At 33.7% G+C, this 23,384-nt stretch overlaps 1 protein-coding gene across 1 annotated transcript in view; it reads left to right on the top strand.

Annotated features, from left to right (window-relative positions):
• LOC114332037 (activating signal cointegrator 1) overlaps positions 1–14,488 on the top strand; it is a 53,268-nt gene extending 38,780 nt beyond the window's left edge. Inside the window, exon 9 of the mRNA XM_028281744.2 lies at positions 14,375–14,488. Within this exon, the coding sequence (XP_028137545.1) occupies positions 14,375–14,442 (68 nt within the window). The 3' untranslated portion in view covers positions 14,443–14,488. The remainder of the gene's footprint in view (positions 1–14,374) is intronic.
• Positions 14,489–23,384: the final 8,896 nt, after the last annotated feature.

Raw genomic sequence — 23,384 nt, 5'->3', positions numbered from 1 at the left:
ATTGGGCTGACCAACTATCTCCCTATATAAACAATGATATAACCAAAAAGACTAAGTTTTCACTCTAATGGCATATAAAACAACATAATGCTATTCTACATCCCACCAGAATGAAAACAGTGGGAACCTTCTCTGGTTACACCTCCGAGGCTTCTACAATTTGCAAGCCATACGGATGCTGAGACTAAGGAAGATGAGGGAATTCTACAATTTACAATTCACGTCCCATCTGCTCAGCGCGGTAAAGTTCCAACGAGAATGGTTCCCTTCATACTCCACACAGAGTAAATGTAAATCAAAAATGAATAACCATTTTCAATTTCGTTGCAAAACGAAAACACAGCCGAACCATATTCTAGTCCAATCAGAGAGTGCTGCAAGCACCCCTACCGGTTTCGAAACTTATTAGTCTCTCATCAGGAGGCACATATGTTGCTCTCCCCGATCCAACCAAAACAAACCCCAGCGTGCAGTCCCGGATTGCAACGAACGAAATGGCATAGATGCCCTAGCGGCAACTGCTAGCAAAAAGACTAAGTTTTCACTCTAATGGCATATAAAACAACATAATGCTATTCTACATCCCACCAGAATGAAAACAGTGGGAACCTTCTCTGGTTACACCTCCGAGGCTTCTACAATTTGCAAGCCGTACGGATGCTGAGACTAAGGAAGATGAGGGAATTCTACAATTTACAATTCACGTCCCATTTGCTCAGCGCGGTAAAGTTCCAACGAGAATGGTTCCCTTCATACTCCACACAGAGTAAATGCAAATCAAAAATGAATAACCATTTTCAATTTCGTTGCAAAACGAAAACTCAGCCGAACCATATTCTAGTCCAATCAGAGAGTGCTGCAAGCACCCCTACCGGTTTCGAAACTTATTAGTCTCTCATCAGGAGGCACATATGTTGCTCTCCCCGATCCAACCAAAACAAACCCCAGCGTGCAGTCCCGGATTGCAACGAACGAAATGGCATAGATGCCCTAGCGGCAACTGCTAGCAAAAAGACTAAGTTTTCACTCTAATGGCATATAAAACAACATAATGCTATTCTACATCCCACCAGAATGAAAACAGTGGGAACCTTCTCTGGTTACACCTCCGAGGCTTCTACAATTTGCAAGCCATACGGATGCTGAGACTAAGGAAGATGAGGGAATTCTACAATTTACAATTCACGTCCCATCTGCTCAGCGCGGTAAAGTTCCAACGAGAATGGTTCCCTTCATAATCCACACAGAGTAAAGGAGTAGGGAACCATTCTCGTTGGAACTTTACCGCGCTGAGCAGATGGGACGTGAATTGTAAATTGTAGAATTCCCTCATCTTCCTTAGTCTCAGCATCCGTATGGCTTGCAAATTGTAGAAGCCTCGGAGGTGTAACCAGAGAAGGTTCCCACTGTTTTCATTCTGGTGGGATGTAGAATAGCATTATGTTGTTTTATATGCCATTAGAGTGAAAACTTAGTCTTTTTGCTAGCAGTTGCCGCTAGGGCATCTATGCCATTTCGTTCGTTGCAATCCGGGACTGCACGCTGGGGTTTGTTTTGGTTGGATCGGGGAGAGCAACATATGTGCCTCCTGATGAGAGACTAATAAGTTTCGAAACCGGTAGGGGTGCTTGCAGCACTCTCTGATTGGACTAGAATATGGTTCGGCTGTGTTTTCGTTTTGCAACGAAATTGAAAATGGTTATTCATTTTTGATTTACATTTACTCTGTGTGGAGTATGAAGGGAACCATTCTCGTTGGAACTTTACCGCGCTGAGCAGATGGGACGTGAATTGTAAATTGTAGAATTCCCTCATCTTCCTTAGTCTCAGCATCCGTATGGCTTGCAAATTGTAGAAGCCTCGGAGGTGTAACCAGAGAAGGTTCCCACTGTTTTCATTCTGGTGGGATGTAGAATAGCATTATGGGTTTTATATGCCATTAGAGTGAAAACTTAGTCTTTTTGCTAGCAGTTGCCGCTAGGGCATCTATGCCATTTCGTTCGTTGCAATCCGGGACTGCACGCTGGGGTTTGTTTTGGTTGGATCGGGGAGAGCAACATATGTGCCTCCTGATGAGAAACTAATAAGTTTCGAAACCGGTAGGGGTGCTTGCAGCACTCTCTGATTGGACTAGAATATGGTTCGGCTGTGTTTTCGTTTTGCAACGAAATTGAAAATGGTTATTCATTTTTGATTTACATTTACTCTGTGTGGAGTATGAAGGGAACCATTCTTGTTGGAACTTTACCGCGCTGAGCAGATGGGACGTGAATTGTAAATTGTAGAATTTCCTCATCTTCCTTAGTCTCAGCATCCGTATGGCTTGCAAATTGTAGAAGCCTCGGAGGTGTAACCAGAGAAGGTTCCCACTGTTTTCATTCTGGTGGGATGTAGAATAGCATTATGTTGTTTTATATGCCATTAGAGTGAAAACTTAGTCTTTTTGCTAGCAGTTGCCGCTAGGGCATCTATGCCATTTCGTTCGTTGCAATCCGGGACTGCACGCTGGGGTTTGTTTTGGTTGGATCGGGGAGAGCAACATATGTGCCTCCTGATGAGAGACTAATAAGTTTCGAAACCGGTAGGGGTGCTTGCAGCACTCTCTGATTGGACTAGAATATGGTTCGGCTGTGTTTTCGTTTTGCAACGAAATTGAAAATGGTTATTCATTTTTGATTTACATTTACTCTGTGTGGAGTATGAAGGGAACCATTCTCGTTGGAACTTTACCGCGCTGAGCAGATGGGACGTGAATTGTAAATTGTAGAATTCCCTCATCTTCCTTAGTCTCAGCATCCGTATGGCTTGCAAATTGTAGAAGCCTCGGAGGTGTAACCAGAGAAGGTTCCCACTGTTTTCATTCTGGTGGGATGTAGAATAGCATTATGTTGTTTTATATGCCATTAGAGTGAAAACTTAGTCTTTTTGCTAGCAGTTGCCGCTAGGGCATCTATGCCATTTCGTTCGTTGCAATCCGGGACTGCACGCTGGGGTTTGTTTTGGTTGGATCGGGGAGAGCAACATATGTGCCTCCTGATGAGAGACTAATAAGTTTCGAAACCGGTAGGGGTGCTTGCAGCACTCTCTGATTGGACTAGAATATGGTTCGGCTGTGTTTTCGTTTTGCAACGAAATTGAAAATGGTTATTCATTTTTAATGATATAACCGTGAATTAGTTCAGACAAATAGTTAGACTGATAAATAAAAATCAGGAGACATACGTTTGTTTTCATCATTGAGTTTAAATAGTCTGAGATAGGTGCTTAGCCAATTTTGTATAAAAATGAATACATGATATACATGAATGTACTGTGTTGAGTACAGCGTGTTGAGTAGTTGCCGGAATGGTTGAGTAGTCTCCAACAGGTTTCTTTTTTTCTTATGTTAAGTTTTAAACTCCAGTATTTAACGCTATGGCACAAAATCCATTATTCATTAATCTTAACGCTTTATAATCGATATTGACTTATGATCTATTAAGAAATATACGCCGTCGGAAGTCACATGGTATTTAACATAGGCTGAATGTAATCTTTTAAATGTTATAGACAGTAAACTAATTTATATCGGCAACAGAGCTACGTTACGTAACCAACAAAACCAAAAACAACGGTACTTTACGTTACCTATGACAGAAACCAATGCAACAACCAATACAACAGACATCAGTCCGTATAAATATGATAATAACTTTGGATGATGAAATGATTCTGAAAAGTAGTTTTAAATATCTTCGATCTCTACTTGTAGTAAAGAAATGCATGCCGATTCATGTAGTCGAATTAGAACAGGGTAGATGAAATGGGATGAGGTGGGAAAGATTCCAATTAAGAGGCTACAGTAGCGCGTAATCAAAACGGAAAACGCGTCCCAAGATTGCGGCTTTAATTTTGAATATTTTGTCGAGATGTTTGGCAAAAATAATAGTAAAGAATGGCGGCACAGAGCCCAATTTGAGAAATAGGTTAGTATGTGGAAATTACTTTATAATTAAATACAATATTAAAAAAACGAGCCTGTACCGTCATCAAGAAGAACAAAAAAATACACTTTCTTCAAATAAACTTTTTTATCCCATGCCTAGATTTTGTGTCACATTGGAACTACTAAGTTTTTTTATTTCTAACAAGAAATCGAACATATTATAACTAATGACTGATTAGGCAACATAGAGAAATAGTCATTGTCATTTTGACAAACTTGCGTCAGATTTCTAAGTGTAATAGCCTGATTCTCTTATCTGTTCTGTTATATGTATCGATATCTGTTCAGTGCAGTAGTGTATTATTTTAAGAATTCGTTAGTGCTGATCCATAGGGAAGTAGTGTTTATTTATAATTAATTTATTATATTTTTGTGTATAAAAACGTGACGGTGCTTCTTCGCATTATGTTGTTGGTCATTGTTTGTCAACATTAAGGCCATTTCCCACGGCATTGGACTGGGAGAAGAGGCAGCATCGAATGTTCTCCTCGTTCAGCAGATTTGTTAAAGATGTATCATTTTACGTTTACGTCATTTTTGACATTTGGTCGACGAAGAAAACCAACCCAATTCTTTTCTCACTTTTCTCTCTTTCCTTGCTCTAATCACTTTATATTCTTCACATCCACTACTTCATTCATCCCATCCTCATTCCATAATTCAATTGTCTTTTTGACTAGTCATTACGGACCTTTACACTTTCCTTCTTTGATCATTTCCAAAAATATCTCTTTATTGTTTTCACCCAATTTTGAAAAAATGTGAAAACTTTGAATTATCCACGTCCGTATGTCCGTCTGTCTGTCTGTCTGTTTGTCTGTCTGTCTGTCTGTAATCACAACTCCTCCGTCAATATACCAGCTAGAATGACAAATGAAGTGTCAAATGAAAGCGTATGATCCAAGGATGGTACTAAAAGTGAGATATTTGACCTAGGCTGTCTGTCCGTCGGTCTGCCCGACAGCGAATATAACTCCTGCGTCATTATACCAGGTGGAATGACAAATGAGTTGTCAAATGAAAGCTTATAATGCAAAGATGGTACTAAATGTGAGAAATTTGACCTAGGCTGTCTGTCCGTCTGTCCGTCCGACTGCGAATATAACTCCTCCGTCATTATACCAGGTAGAATGACAAATGATGTGTCAAATGAAAGCTTATAATGCAAGGATGGTACTAAATGTGAGAAATTTGACCTAGGCTGTCTGTCCGTCTGTCCGTCCGACTACGAATATAACTCCTCCGTCATTATACCAGGTAGAATGACAAATGAGGTGTCAAATGAAAGCTTATAATGCAAGGATGGTACTAAATGTGAGAAATTTGACCTAGGACTTCCGGTTTTAGAAATGCGACCAGAAGTACTGGAAAAGTCACCGGAATAGTACACGTGATATATTATTCGACGCTACTTCGAAAGAAGAGAACAAATATATACTTCCGGTTTCATGACTGTCTGCTCATTTGTCTTTCCGTCCGCGAATACAACTCCTCCATTATTAATACAGATAGAATGACAAGTGATGTGTCGAATGGAAGCATATAACCCAAGGATGGTATTAAAGATGAGAAATTTGACATCGGACTTCAGGTTTTAGAGTTGCAACCGTATGAACTGTTCGTAAGTCACCGAAATAGTATAAGCGATATATCATTCGACGTGCCTTAGCAAGATGAGAAAAAAGTTTTGGTTTTTATATCATTTCCGCTTAAAAAGTTCTAACCAGAAGTGCCGTTATAGTCGCAGAAATAGTACATGTAACACATCAATCGAAGCGTATTGAAAAATTGAGTTTTAATCTTTAGTTCCTCTTTTGAAGCCATTTCTGTTTAAACAATGATGATCCAAAGTTTAGTCAAAATGACTCAAAATTAGTAAAATCGTATATCGATCGACGCAAAGTTACACGAGGCGTTCAAATATCGACTTCCAGTTCTACTGTCGTTTACTTTGGGTGAAAACCTAGGACTTACGAAGTCCAATTACTTGTTTTCTCCTATCATTTTATTCAATTTCAGTTTTCACATTTAGAATCAGACAATTTAATCTAATAACATAATATCACTTATGTTATGTTACTTCTCATTTTAATATAATTTATTCACGATACTTGTTACATTATTAATTCAAATTCTATATGCTATCAGTTGGACACACTACCACTTTAGGAATCTTTGACTTTATTCGTACATCCCTACTACTTTTCATCATAGTCTTTCCTTAATATTTTTTCCCAGTCATTTTGATCATTTCAATCTTATATTTCCCTATGTGATTGACTATATCATTACTATAACGTACTTTCTCTTCATATTTTTTCAATGTATAAATTGTCCTCCTGGATACATACACATACAACTATACAACTAAACACACTTCATCAGTCATTGTTGTTTTCATCATATTTGTTTTATAGCAGTATCCTTTTAACCATTTGATGATGATGATGATGGTGATGTTTGGCATGGAAACTAGTCCATTTGCCACAGATTTTTGCATATTAATATAATCTTATTATAAGTTATTAATTATGGTATATTTACGAACTGAACCTGTGTTTGACTGTTACAAATCTAAATTACATATCCCGAAGCGTATAGATGATTGCATACGAGTTCAAATATTGATTTCTGATTGAGTGACAGCAGATGGGTTATGTTTGCTGGAAGTTGCACCTTACTTTTTACAAGGTTTTCAGAAAATATATCTGAAAGCGTTTTATTCTTAAAACATCCAAAGAGGATGTGATTAATATCACACTGGGAAATATTATCGCATGAGCACTTTCCTGATTCGATAATGTTGAATCTAGCCAGGTGAGCTGGAACAGCACCGTGACTAGTTTTTAGTCTAACGATAGTTGCAGCTGATCGTTTAGTTATGTTATATTGAAATATATGTGGTAATTCTGTTAAGGATGGTAACACAGGATGAATCTTATAATAATGATTATTTGAAGTATTCGCCAATACTTTCCATCTGTCTTTCCAGTTATATAGTTTATTTTTTCATTATGAAATTTGGTTAGATCCGTAACAGTGAAAATATATTCTTGTATACCAGAATGCGTGGAATTCTTAGCAAGCTCGTCTACTATTTCATTACCTTTTATCCCGCTGTGACTTTTTGCCCAAATAAATGTTACATTTTTGTTTCTAATTTTATGTTTAATTTCACATATCAGCTCACAGGTCTTACGATTTAATTCAATATTATTAAGTCCGCTAAGAACTGACTTAGAGTCCGAAATAATCACTCCATCTTGTCTACCCTCGTGCTCCAGCCAATCCAGAGCTTTCCCAATAGCTACTGCTTCTGCGGTGTAAATAGAGCAATGCGAATGAAGTTTTATTTTAAATGACTTGTTTTTGGAAGGAATGTACACTGCAGACCCTACCTTTCCATCGTTAAGTTTAGAGCCGTCTGTGTAGATTATGGTTTTATTAGTGTATTCACAAATGGTTTTAACCATTTCTCAATTATTCTTTTGTTTATCACTATTTATATTAGTTCACGTTTGCCTATTTTCTGAACATATTTGATCAGTTTAATGTTACAGTCAATACGTAGATAATATTTAATAAAAATAAAGTTAAAAGGTTTAAATTAAAATTTGTGTAAAATTTTTTATTAATTACAATAATTTTAAAATATAGACAATTACATTTTTCAAATCACTACATATCAATATTTTGATCATAACCTAGCCAATATATTTAAAATTGACTATCTGTTCCTGTAATGTCAATATCATCGATCGACAATTTAAGTACTTCCTGATTTAATGCCCACTTGGCAGACTTCAGTTGATCAAGATAAGATTTCGGGTAGGGTCTCGTCAGTGGCGATGCGTGACTTTTTCTGAAGTGTTACCAAAACCAGATGCAAAAAATCTTATTTTAAAAAAATGAAGATATGGCTAAATGTATATATACACTCACCGGCACAAAATTCCGCCACCCAAAATTTTTGATTAAGTTTGACAATCTATAACTTTATTATTTGTACTTCGATTTTCAAGATTCTTGCACGAGTTTGTAGGTAAATGTATTGATGTCAATTGCTATTATTCTGGTAACAAAAATTTTTTGCTTAGATGGCATTATACGGGAGTGAATGTAAGCGTTGTTTTTTCTCCTAACTTTAAAAAATTCTGTGGAAAAATTGGAGGGCTGATTTTGTTTCATACCCTTTTTGTATTATCCTGGAGGTATCACGAAGGTCTTGTTTTTTGAATTATCTGAATATCTCTTTTCTTGTAAGAGCTTTAATTAAAAACACTGCTTTGAAGGTTTATTTAATTAAAAATATCAAACGCACTAAAATTAACAAAACAAAACAAATTTAATAAGAAAACAAAGCAATTCAATAGCGGTTATGTCCACCTCTTGCAGCAACGACTGCTCGCAATCTGTTTAGCATCTAATAAAGATGTGTTTTACTTGCCTGGGGAATAGCCCGATATTCCTCTACTAGGGCCATAAATGTACCAACTTTTCTGGAGGCCTAGGATGAAGGCAAATAGCTTTTTTTTTATTCATCCCATAAATGCTCAATATGATCGAGATCTGGGCTGCATGCGGGCCATTCTAATCTAATCAATCCAACCTCAATTGTATGAGTCAATCAGTGTTTTTATTTACAAAAAATGGTACAGCTCTTACAAGAAAAAAGCTATTCGGATAATTCAAAAAACAAAATGTTGGTGATGCCTCCGGGAAAATATGACATGACTATGAAACAAAATCAGCTATTCCATTTTTCCACAGAATTTTTTAAAATTAGGAGAAAATACAACGCTTCCTTTCACCCCTGTACAATGACATGCAAGCAAAAATTTTTGTTACCGGAATAATACCAAACAATATGAATACATGTACCTACAAACTGGTGCAAGAATCTTGAAAATCGGAGCACAAAAATAATAAAGTTATAAATTGTCAAACTTAATCAAAAATTTTGGGTGGCGGAATTTTGTGCCGGTGAGTGTAGCTTCAATAATATCATTTTGTATATGACTTGAAACTCTCGAAAAAACAGATGTTTCTAGATGTTGATAAAATTTTTGATCTTTTTTGGCAATTAATGTTAACAATTCCCCGTAATTGCAACGATTGTCAGAGTCGTCGCACTCAAAATGATCACGAAACGCTAGTTCTTGTTTGGCCCAAAAACATACAGTATCTCTTATAATTGTGCTAAGGATATACCATATACCTATCTATTTTTGAACAAACTCATTATGTTTAGCAATATTTGCTTTAAAAGTTTGGTTAAGAGAACTTTTGATTTTTGTTTTGCCAAACTGAATCAAATTGGGTATACATCTTACATGTAGGTAACGGAGAAATTTCATGTCTCCTTTTTAAAAACCCAACACCATTTAAATCGTGAATCTGGTCCACCCATTTTTCTGTAGAAACCAGAAGACATGGCCAACAATACAGTATATTTTTCTTGCAACGATAATATAACCAAGGATTTTCACTGTACCAACTAAATTTAAAATATCGAACTACTTTTGTTGATTCCTTTTTTAAATTGTTTAAAATAGGTCTTTCATTTTTAATAATCTCATTTTTTTCTTCAAAATTATACAAGGAGAATTACTTTTCAAATAGTTGATCGATTAAGAAGCGACACTCATCTGTGGTTAACTGCACGCACACTTTTTATAGGTACTGTCACCAATTTTAAATTTGGTAACAGCCCTACTGATACACAGCGCGCTTATGCCGTCGCTTCTTCAAAATTTTCAGTCACTAGCCGGTCCCGAGCGCCAGCGTGCGTATATATAACCATTGTCACCAGAAATGAGTCTGGTAACAGAGTATAATAAAGTGCAACGGAGTCACATAAACTCGCCAATATTTTCGTGTCTACGAGTAGTTGGCTATTTAGTGAGTTATTTACTGAGTTAGGTACTATTACCACATAATATAATAATATATTTCTATTGGTAAAAATACTGGTAAATAGAATTATTCATCGTCATAAAATATTTATTTGCAAGATTTTTAACTGTTACCAATGGTAACAGTGGTTACATGGACGCTTCGCCAGTGGGTCTCGTAATGTTCCCGGAAAGTATCCGCTAACATTGGCTTCAAGCCTTTATAATTTTACGATTTAAGAATGTTGTATTATACATATAACCATTGTTTGGTTTTGGGGCTATCTTGCAAGTACATGAGTAAGTAGTCATAACCACATTTTTATTAACAGTAAAAATTTCAACCATATTTTCCATTTTAAGTAGTGGAATTACTTATTCTATTTTAGGTTCACTGATGATGGACTGATAGGTCCGAAAACGTTCGTTCTGAACATATTTATGTAATACATTTGGATTTTTATGGTTTTTAATTAAATTATATCTTATACTTAGTTTTTTACTTCGATGTTAGAGTTTTTTAACTACATGGTATACACCAAGTCCCGGCAGCATATTTACAGATGCTCCTATACTACGGCACCAGAGTGCTGGAATGGTTAGCCTTTGATATACACTATTACGCTAGAAACCCTCATTGATTTAGGCACCTATTAAATTATAAGACATCTATTAAATTTTGGTGTCTAGTTTTTATTGCAATTAATATTATTCTAAGTATTGTATATTTATATTTTAATTTATTGCTTGAAAAACAGGAATAGAAATGCCTTTTCTTTTCTGAAAAATGTCTTTGACAGAGCCAATTAGCCAGACTTGTTTGTGATTGATTGCAGATTCATAGTCATAAATTTCTTATTTCATAACATAAGTAATACAATATTATTTTTATAGATAAATAGGTACATTCTGTTGCTTTACTTTTATTTTTTTTATAGAAATGTCGAAATTTTTAATAAAAATGTCTAAACTGCAATAAACCTAGCATATTAAATATGCAAAAATCTCAAAATTTTAAGAATGTGTTTTTTGACACTAACCCGTGAAACAAATAAAACAAAAATTATAAAAAACGCCATTGAATAAAAAAGAAATAAATAATTTTTATTTTTATTTATTTATAGGTACAGATATAATTACTCGTATACAGTGCGTCCAGAAAATATCGCATGAATTCAATATTAGCTAAATAAACAACATTATTAGAAATTACCGAAACAGGTCGACTTTTGATTTTAATTTATGATATTTGGCATATTTATCACACATACAATAATTGATGACATAAAAACAAAACAACTAGTATGGTACGGCCATGTACAGAGAATGCCAGACGACAGGATCCCTAAGCAGATTTTGGCATGGACACCACAAGGGAGAAGAAAAAGAGGAAGGCCGAGAAGAAGCTGGACGGAGGGAATTGAAAAAGAACTAGAGGAAAGAGAAATCCCTCCAGGTCTATGGTTAAACAGAGAAGAATGGCGGTTAGGAGTCGGAAGGCGTCGGAGAACGCTATAAACCGATAGTAGTAGTAGGCATACGTATCATACTAGTGACGTCATCCGTCTGGACGTGATGACATAATCGATGATTTTTTAAAGGAGAATAGTGGTCGTGTGCTAGCTCATTTGAAAGGCAATTCAATTCTCTATTCAATAATATAAACATTAACTTAATTCAAAAATGTATACCATTTTTATTCAGTTGCAATGCGAAGGCAAAACAATCTTACTTTTCAATTAGAATACGGAGTGCAGTCCAGTCCCTTTAATCGCGATTTTCGGCTCTTATTGGAGCCTCATCGGAAAGAACGTAGGCACTGTTCTCCATATTTTAACTGATTCGCATCGAGAGCTTTTCCCACCCATCGCGATTAAAGGGACTGGACTGCACTACGTATTCTAATTGAAAAGTAAGATTGTTTTGCCTTCGCATTGCAACTGAATAAAAATGGTATACATTTTTGTTTTATAGTCGTATTACTCCGTAGAGTAACTAGGTGCATTTTTCCGTTGGAACTTTACCAGCTGCAGACGAGGGATGTGAATTGCATAGTGTAGAGTTCCTTCCCTCTCGTCTTCACTGCAGCATCCATTTGACTTGCAAATTGTAGAAGTCTTGGAGGTGTCACCAGGAAAGTCTACCAATAAGTTTTCAATTTAAAAATCTTTTAGTAATGTTTTTAATATTTTTCAATATTACTAATTTACTATTAGGATTGAAAACTACTTCGTCTTTCAATGCCAGATGGCGCTAGCCACCTACTATCATCACTTCGGTTGCAATGGGTGGGAAAAGCTCTCGATGCGAATCAGTTAAAATATGGAGAACAGTGCCTACGTTCTTTCCGATGAGGCTCCAATAAGAGCCGAAAATCGCGATTAAAGGGACTGGACTGCACTCCGTATTCTAATTGAAAAGTAAGATTGTTTTGCCTTCGCATTGCAACTGAATAAAAATGGTATACATTTTTGTTTTATAGTCGTATTACTCCGTAGAGTAACTAGATGCATTTTTCCGTTGGAACTTTACCAGCTGCAGACGGGGGATGTGAATTGTATAGTGTAGAGTTCCTTCCCTCTCGTCTTCACTGCAGCATCCATTTGACTTGCAAATTGTAGAAGTCTTGGAGGTGTCACCAGGAAAGTCTACCAATAAGTTTTCAATTTAAAAATCTTTTAGTAATGTTTTTAATATTTTTCAATATTATTAATTTACTATTAGGATTGAAAACTACTTCGTCATTAACTTAATTATTTATACAGGGTGTCCAATTTTTTTTATATTAAATTAATTGACACAATAAGACGAATGTGCGTAATTTATTTAATTCAAAATACATTTTTCTATGGATGCTATACAATGTGCAACTTCTCTCACTACTTACATACATTAAAAACCTATAATTTTTCACACAGTGAGAAAAGTCGGCCATTGCAGTGAGAAATATTTTTTCTCACGGGTTCTCCGCCAGTGTTCCATACATATGATAGCCGTTTCCATGGTAACATGCACAATACAAACACAATTTATTAATGTTGTCAAACAAAATGTGTTGATACATTACACAAACATCTAAATTATTTAATTTTGAAGTTTGAACTCTTGACAAAACCGCATCAACAGAAAAAGTATAGTGTACAACACATGATAAAACTACATATTTCTCCCTCGCTTGATTACTGCGCAAACTTCGGCGCTCGTGAGAAATATGTCTTTTTTTCACTTGTTGTACAATGTACTATTTACCGCTGTCATAAAACATAAATAAAATTTTTATTTGGCAAATAAACATTGCTTTTCGCTTAAATTAAATGTTCAAACTGTCAAAAGGCAGGTGGGTGGCAGCTTAAACATTGAATTTAAGCAAAAAGTAATGTTTATATTTGAAATAAATATTTTATTTCTGTTTTCTGACAGCAGTAAAATGTATTTTGAATTAAATAAACTACGCAGTCTTCTTTTTGTGTCAATCAATTTAATTAAAAAATTGTTTTTGTACACCCTGTATAAATAATTATGTTAATGTTTATATTACTGAATAGATAATTGAATTGCCTTTCAAATGAGCTATCACACGATCCCTATTCTTATTGAAAAAATCATCGATTACGTCATTACGTCCAGAAAGATGACGTCACTAGTCCGATATATATGCCAAAACATCATAAATTAAAATCCAAAATCGACCTGTTTCGGTAATTTCTAATAATGTTGTTTATTTAGTTAATAATGAATTTATGCGTTACTTTATGGACGCACTGTATACAAGTAATTATATCTGTACTTATAAATAAATAAAAATAAAAAATATTTGTTTTTTATTCACTGGCGTTTTTGTTTTATTTGTTTCTCGGGTTACGGTCAAAAAACATATTCTTAAGTATGCTAGCTAGGTTTATTGCAGTTTCGACATTTCTATTTTGAATACAATAAATTGAAATATACAATACTTACAATAATATTAATTGCAATAAAAACTTAGGCACCATAATTTAATATATATCTTAAAATTTAATAGGTGCCTAAATCACTGATGGTTTGTAGCGAAATAGTGTATTTTAAACGCTAACCGATTTCAGCACTCTGGTGCCGTAGTTTAGGAGCATTTGTAAATATGCGTCCCGGGAACTTTCCCGTTTTAGTAAGAAATAAGTAACCAGCTAAAAATATGATTTTTAAAATGTATTTTTTTAATAACTCATATAAAGTGTGCGACTAAATTTAATAAATGTATAGGAAATAACAAGTGATCCCCCCTTAATCTAAATTCAACGTGTTGCTTGGTTTTTTCAAATGTGGCAGTTACTGATAATGGCTCTGTGTCGGTTTCGTATAGCCACCATGTATTTATCTAGGTATTAATTTATTTTAACGTCTTTTGTTGTCTGGAATATATTAAAATTATTTTTCATTTTTATAAAATAAAAAATTTCTTCTCTTTATTTAACTATTAGAGAATATTCTATTTATTAATTAATAATTTATTTTTTAGATGCATTGGATAAGGATCTTCATAAATGCGCAAAGTTAGCTTTACAGCATGCCAATTTGGTGTTATAAGATGTATTTATATTGTTTTTATTAATAAATTTTATTTCACAAGTTACGAATTAGCTTACTCCAATGTAACAGTAATTCCTCATTACTCATATACCAAGTAAAGGCGCAATTCCATTGAGGCAACACTGAACGACATGAGGCAAGATACACGTATCCACTTGTCGCCTACTTCAAGGTTTGCGACTTTGAGCCGCAAATTTTAAAAGGTCGCATGCGTCATTTGTCTCCCTAGATCGCATGCGCTTGTAGCATGCGTCTAGACATGATTCCATTCAGGCGACTTCAGTTTAGTATACTATGTCTTTGCAAGCAGTCGCGGCAGCATCATATTTAGTAATTGCTTCTTCTTCTTCTTCTTCTTCTTCTTCTTCTTCTTCTTCTTCTTCTTCTGCTTCTTCTTGTTCTTCTTCTTCTTCTTCCTCTTTATAAGCAATTCTGCTTGTTTATTGGCGGACTGATACCTCTATGGAAGGTTCCCAGCAAACAGACCGACGTGTTAATGACGTGAATTTTGGGTACATTCTTCACCAATATACGTACAGTACCTGGCCATATTATTATGACCACCTATGAATTTTTACAAAAATCAACTATTCCACTAGGTAGGTACGTTTTGTTTAAAATATGATTTTTAAATTTAATTTTGTGATGTAATGTTAATGTTATACATGAAGTATATTATATTTAATAATGAACACCAATAAAACATTTGAAAATATATATAACAAGCGCTAATCAAAGTTAAAGGGGGCTCAACATAATATTGAAAAAATAAAAAATATTCGATATTTTTAAATGTTTTATTGGTGTTTATTATCAAATATAATACATTTAATAATAAACAGCAATAAACCATTTGAAAATATCACATCTTTGCATTTTTTAAATATTTTGCTGAACCCCCTCTAACTTTGATTACCGCTAGTACCCGTCTTGGCATACTTTGAATGCAGTTAAATTTTGTTTTTTTGCTTTAATTTGTCATTATGGTTTCAATGAAATATTAGTTTTTTAATCAAAACAATTTCAATAGTGACCTTTTCATCCGAAATTTCTCGTTTTAAAAGCTCCCAAATATTTTCCATCTAATTAAGGTCAGAAGTTCGACAAAATATTAAAAAAATATAAATATGTAATATTTTCAAATATTTTATTGTTGTTTATTATTAAATATATTATAGTTAATGCATAACATTAACATTGCATAACAAAACTAAATCTAAAAATAATATTTTTAACCAAACTTACCCAGTGGAATAGTTGATTTTTGTAAAAATTCATAGGTGGTCATAATAATATGGCCAGGGACTGTAAATTGCTTACGTGAATTTCACGTGAAAATTTGGTTGGAATGAATTAAATTACATGAATAACTCGTCTTCAATAGACGTGTTATTTACCATGTTTCGGGAAATTCACGTTGCAAACACATGTTGATTAACGTATCTTTTAGGGAACGTATATATTAGTTTTCACGTGAAAGAGACGTCCTCGGTTCACCTTAATTAACTTACGAATCACGTAAATATTATCCTCATATTATTCTATAAATAAAACAAGCATATAAAGTATTCACAATGTATTTATTTAGTACAATTTAGAGAGTTTAAAAACATTTGTCTTGTATCAATATTATACAAGATAAGACACCAAATATAATACCGACCTAAAGACACATTAAAAATATGCAAACACAGGTCAATTTTTATTTCGAGGAGCACACTTGTTTTTCGTAATTGCACCATCGGCACTTCAACACTCGAGCAGTGAGGTAACATTTAATACGAAAGACGTTATTATAAATAAACCCGCCTAAAATAAAACGAGGGAAAGAATAAAGAAAGCTCTTCACTTCACGTTTCACTTTTTGTTGTGAGAAAAAGAGAGCTGGTTTTAGAGGTTATGATCATAGATTATAAAAATCGATTATTTTTAAATTAAAGTTAAACTATTCTACTTACTTTAAATTAGTTTTACATATTTTCTTTTTTCTTTTGTTTTTAAATTTCTTTTACTATTAACTAATTGGTCTTACTAAAAATCTATTTCAATACCAGAATAATATAAAAAAAATCCTATCGAAACGTATTACTCGATAAATCGATTAATATAGTTTTCGAACCAACTATTTCAGTCACGTGATGGTATTTAAAGGATGAGAAAGGCTTGGTAGTACGTCTTCACCGCGCGCGATTTGAAAATTAACTCGACGTCATTTTAGCTCCTGTGATATTTTTAAAGAAAAAAATAGCTCCAAATCAAGGTTGTATTGAAATAGTTATGCTATAATGTTCTTAAAAGCGAAATCATAAACTTTTTGTTTAAATATTGGTATTATTTACATTCATTTTACGTGAAATACATCTAATTTTTCGACGTCCATAAAATACAGTGAGTAAAATTCAAGCCATACGTATTTAACCAATACCGTTGTAAAATTTTGTTTTCCAAAATATTTCTCAAAATTTAACCAAAGGAAGTTACTTCTGTTTCGTGATTATTACGTGAAATAAACGTACCTTTGCGATGTAACCGATATTCACAACTATTATAAAAACATGTACTATATTCGTCATGGTTTTATATTATTCTAATGTCCAACATGTATAAAGGAATCACTGATATATAGGTGAATGATTTGGCACTAAAATACGTTTTTTCCCGTCATAAATCACCGAGTTACGTATTCGTTGAAATTTGCCATAAAGGACATGGCACACATCTTATGGAAAATATAATGTCACTCAAATTCAATAAAATTTATACGAATAGATTCGTTTTAAATTAACGGTCAAATCTTATCATTGCGCCAACTCTTAATTATGATTAATTACGGCGCAAATTGCAATTAAAGTTTATCGAAATCACATTTTTTGAGTCAGTAAAAGTGTCAGTTACAATTACTATTGCTCTGGGTGCTATTCACAAGAGATTAAACCCCGCTAGGTCTAAGCGGATTAGTGAAACTAATCCGCTGATTTATGGAGTACCGACAATTTGGGTATTTTAAAATATTTTTTCTCTCTCTAACTTATGTACGTACCCATTTGATTTCAGATTTATTTATATCAATTTCTGGTCTTATTATTGAAAATATAGAGTTGGCGCAATGATAAGATTTGACCGTTAATTTAAAACGCATCTATTCGTATACATTTTATTGAATTTGAGTGAATAAATTATATTTTCCATAAGATGTGTGCGATGTCCTTTAACGTAATTATCACGTAACTGGGCTCAAGTCTGTTTGCTGGGTTGTCACTCCATCTTTTGCGCGGTCGGCCGATACCTCTTCTACCGATTGGTCATTTATCTCTTGCTATTTGACCACACGTGTCTCCCCCATTTTGGTTATGTGGTTGTTCCATTCTTTTTTTTTCTATTTAGTGTCCATTCGTTTATACACTGTACGTTACATTGTCTTCTAATATCTTCACTCCTCTTTCGACCTCTCAGTGTATTTCCTGTAATTATTCTCAGTACTCTCATCTCTGCCGTTTCCAGTAGTCTTTGTGTTGTAATTGCTTTGAACGGTAAAAAAGAAAAGTAAACCAAAGTGGTGGAAAAGAGAGCTGTAATATGGTGGTAGTCAAGAGACGCAGAATATTATTATGGTTATTATAGCGACCGTAAATTTTTAATTAACAATTTAATTGTTGCTAAACTGTTTACTCAATTTCCATCGGCTTCTGGAAATATAATCTATACCAAAAGGGCTTTTATGTCACCCAGATATTTAATTATTGATATATAATTACTTACCTAAAATTTTAGTTGAAAATTAAAGGTTTGTTGGAAAAACCCGCATTTTCCGAGATGTCTCTATGCAGAATTTAATTACGGTGAATTTTTATTTGGATGTTTTTGGTGTAAACTTAAAATCTTTGGAGTTATATAGCCATAATTGAAAAAAACACGATTTGAGGGCGCCATTTTGTTTATAAAAAAAGTAGCACACTATATGCGGACTTTGCATACCTATATTTTTAATATACAGTGATGAGCGCGCTAATAACCGGCAGAATAACGCAAAAGATGGAAAACACATTAAGTTGTGAGATAAAAAGAAATGAAACTAGTGGAGTCGGGAGATTTAACGATAAAAACCTATACATTTACATTCTACTTATTGTTTCCCACCTTTAGACGTATCGGACGAGTTTGGTAACTGCCACTGTCACAGTGACATTTTAGTTGACATACTCATCTGATACGTCTAAAGGTGGGAAACAATAAATAGAATGCAAGTGTACTTGCAAGTCTACTTAAGTTGGAAACATATGGGAAACTTTTTTATTATTAATTTTACGAAAAAAAGTTATTCTTTATAAAAAGTTCTGCATGCCCCAAAACCTAATATTCAATCATCAGATATCTAATTTGCTCAATATTATACGAGGTATGTCAAAAAATATGAATTTCGGTCAAGGATAAAGTACCTTTATTTCTCTCAATATCGAAAATTCTTATGACAAAAAGTTGTTTGGAATTAAAAACTAAGATCAAATATGCAATTACATGCTTCTAATTGGAAAAAAAATTACTCAAAGTTATGGATACCCAACATCGTTTTTAATTATTTCAATGATAACTCGTTTATTATTCATTTTATGACAAAAAGTTATTCTTCATAAAAAGCTTTGCATGGTCCAAAATCTAAGACACAACCAAGATATATCAACTTTTATTAATTTTATACGAGGTGTGTCAAAAAATATGAAATTCGCTCAAGATTATAGTACCTTTATATTTCACAATATTTCAATTAGAAGGATGTTATTGCATATCGAAACATAGTTTTTAATTCTAAACAACTTTTTTAATAGCCGTTTTCAATATTGTGAAAAATAAAGGTACTTTACTCTTGAATGAAATTCATATTTTTTGACATACCTCGTATAAAATTAATAAAATGTTATATCTGATGGTTGCATCTTCGGCCTTAGGATATACAGAGCTTTTTATAAAGAATACCTTTTTTTCGTAAAAGTAATAATAAAAGAGTTATCGTATGTGCAATAAATAAAAACGAAGTTAGTATCAACAAATTTGAGAAAAATTTGGAAAATATTTTTTTCCAATTAGAACCATGTAATTGCATATTTGATCTTAGTTTATATTTCCAAAGAACTTTTCCTAATAAGACTTTTCGATATTGAGAGAAATAAAGGTACTTTACTCTTGAACGAAGTTCATATTTTTTGACATACCTCGTATAATATTGAGCAAATTTGATATCTGATGATTGAATCTTAGGTTTTAGAGTATGCAGAACTTTTTATAAAGAATAACTTTTTTTCGTAAAATGCATAACAAAAAAGTTTCCCATATGTTTCCAACTTAAGTAGACACGCTGTATAGGTTTTTATCGCTAAATCTCCCACCTCCACTAGTTTCATTTCTTTTTATCTCACAACTTAATATATTTTCCATCTTTTGCGTTGTTTTGCCGGTTATTACTGCGCTCATCACTGTATAGAATCACAAGATTCGATTCCAGCAATAAAATTGCTGGTAAATAACTTTTCCTTGAAAATTTTGCTAATTAGCCCAGAGTATATACAGTGATGAGTTCGCTAATAACCGGCAAAATAGCACAAAAGATGGAAAACGTATTAAGTTGTGAGATAAAATGAAATTAAACTAGTCGAGCTGGGAAATTTAGTGATAGTAACCTTTTTATTTACATTATATTGATTTTTCCCAGCTTTACACGTATCAGAGTAGTATGTCAACTAAAACTGTCACTGTGACAGTGGTATTTGCCAAACTCGTCCGATACGTCTAAAGGTGGGAAACAATCAATATGATGTAAAAGCGCGCGATGCATATACTATTATACAGTGAGCACGTAAAGGTTGGAATAAATTCATTTTCTCGAGAATGGACGATTTTGGAAAAAAATCCCGAAACAGGTCAATTTTTATTTTTAAATTACGACTTTTTGGCATATATAGCATACTAGTGACGTGAGCCATTTGGGCGTGATGACGTCATCGATGATTTTTTTAAATGAGAATAGGGGTCATGTGACAGCTCATTTGAAAGGTAATTCAATTCTCTATTCAGTAGTACCTATAAACAATAACATAATTATTTATACAGGGTTTCGAAAAAAAAATTTTTTTAATTAAATTTATTGACATAAAAAGAAGAAATATGTGTAATTTATTTAATTCAAAATACATTTAACTGCTCTCAGAAAACAGAAAAAAATGTTTATTTGAAAAAAATATTGCTTTTCGCTTAAATTAAATGCTCAAATTGTCAAGAGGTAGGTGGGTGGCTGCTTTAATATTGAATTTGCAAAAAACGATATTTTTTATTTGTCAAATAAACATTTGTTCCTGTTTTCTGATAGCAGTAAAATGTATTTTGAATTAAATAAATTACACAGATTCTTCTTTTTATGTCAATAAATTTAATAAAAATAAATTTTTTTGGACACCCTGTATAAATAATTATATTAATGTTTATATTACTGAATAGAGAATTGAATTACCTTTCAAATGAGCTATGACACGACCCCTATTCTCATTTAAAAAAATCATCGATGACGTCATCACCCCCAAATGGGTGACGTCACTAGTATGATACATATGCCAAAAAGTCGTAATTTAAAAATAAAAATTGACCGGTTTCGAGATTTTTTCCAAAATTGTCCATTCTCGAGAAAATTAATTTATTCCAACCTTTACGTGCTCACTGTATATTATATCGTCGTCTCAAAGCAACAGTAGGATATGTAAAAAAATGACTTTTTTGATATCCATGTCAAATGATTCGAAATAATCCCTTCTGTTGAGTGTAACACTAAGATAAATAAAAAGTGAAATACTTTTTTCATAATATGTATTACATATCGTTGTGCTTGTGTACCTTAATTCCTTTTAGCCCAAATTCTATAATGCAACACTAAGACAACATACATATCATACCATTATATTTTGTCGTTTACCCATTTTGGTCATCAATATTAATGCAACACTAAGTTATCTTACGCACATATCCTACTGTTGCCATGTAGTTATTGAGGTACCTTAAGCTAGCATGGCCACATGAGCAAAACCCAATTTAACCTATGCAATAATTTTTCACCAATTTTTCACTAATTTATTACCACCCTAATAATTTTTCACCCCTTAATCCCACTTCAGGAGAGATGTCACGCTAGCTTAATATTCAAGCTAGCAAAATTCTCGATAAAACGGCATTGCATGAGCGGAATCCAATGTAACCTATGCAATAATTTTTCACCCATATTAAACTAATTTATTACCATCCTAATAATTTTTCACCCCTTAACCTCGCATCAGGAGAGATGTCACGCTAGCTTAACATTCAAGCTAGCAAAATTCTCGTTAAAACGCCATTGCATGCGCGGAACCAAATTTAACCTATGCAATAATTTTTCACCCATATTAAACTAATTTATTACCATCCTAATAATTTTTCACCCCTTAACCCCGCTTCAGGAGATATATATGTTACGCTAGCTTAATATTCAAGCTAGCAAAATTCTCGATAAAACGGCATTGCATGAGCGGAATCCAATTTAACCTATGCAATAATTTTTCACCCGTGTTAAGCCAATTTATTACCACCCTAATAATTTTTCACCCCTTAACCCCGGTTCAGGAGAGATGTCACGCTAGCTTAATATTCAAGCTAGCAAAATTCTCGATAAAAGGACATTGCATGAGCGGAATCCAATTTAACCTATGCAATAATTTTTCACCCATGTTAAACTAATTTATTACCACCATAATTATTTTTCACCCCCTAACCTAACTTCAGGAGAGATGTCACGCTAGCTTAATATTCAAGCTAGCAAAATTCTCGATAAAACGGCATTGCATAAGCGGAATCCAATTTAACCTATGCAATAATTTTTCACCCATGTTAAACTAATTTATTACCACCCTAATAATTTTTCACCCCCTAATCCCACTTCAGGAGAGATGTCACGCTAGCTTAATATTCAAGCTAGCAAAATTCTCGATAAAACGGCATTGCATGAGCGGAATCCAATTTAACGTATGCAATAATTTTTCAACCATGTCAAACTAATTTATTATCACCCTAATAATTTTTCACCCCTTAACCCCGCTTCAGGGGAGATGTCACGCTAGCTTAATATTCAAGCTAGCAAAATTCTCGATAAAACGGCATTGCATGAGCGTAATCAAAATTAATCTATGCAATAATTTTTCACCCATGTTAAGCTAATTTATTACCACCCTAATAATTTTTCACCCCTTAACCCCGCTTCAGGAGAGATATCACGCTAGCTTAATATTCAAGCTAGCAAAATTCTCGATAAAAAGCCATTGCATGAGCGGAATCAAATTTAACCTATGCAATAATTTTTCACCCGTGTTAAGCTAATTTATTACCACCCTAATAATTTTTCACCCCTTAACCCCGCTTCAGGAGAGATGTCAAACTAGCTTAACATTCAAGCTAGCAAAATTCTCGATAAAACGGCATTGCATGAGCGGAATCAAATTTAACCTATGCAGTCATTTTTCACCCGTGTTAAGCTAATTTATTACCACCCTAATAATTTTTCACCCCTTAACCCCGCTTCAGGAGAGATGTCACGCTAGCTTAATATTCAAGCTAGCAAAATTCTCGATAAAACGGCATTGCATTAGGGGAATTAAATTTAACCTATGCAATAATTTTTCACCCATGTTAAACTAATTTATTACCACCCTAATAATTTTTCACCCCTTAACCCCGCTTCAGGAGATATGTCACGCTAGCTTAATATTCAAGCTAGCAAAATTCTCGATAAAACGGCATTGCATGAGCGGAATCCAATTTAACCTATGCAATAATTTTTCACCCATGTTAAACTAATTTATTACCACCCTAATAATTTTTCACCCCTTCACCCCGCTTCAGGAGAGATGTCACGCTAGCTTAATACTCAAGCT

The sequence above is a fragment of the Diabrotica virgifera genome, chromosome 8 (assembly GCF_917563875.1).
Source record: "Diabrotica virgifera virgifera chromosome 8, PGI_DIABVI_V3a".
NCBI classification, from domain to species: Eukaryota; Metazoa; Arthropoda; class Insecta; order Coleoptera; family Chrysomelidae; genus Diabrotica; species Diabrotica virgifera.
Note: the sequence above shows the minus strand (reverse complement) of the source record. Positions and strands in the feature narration are given on the sequence as shown.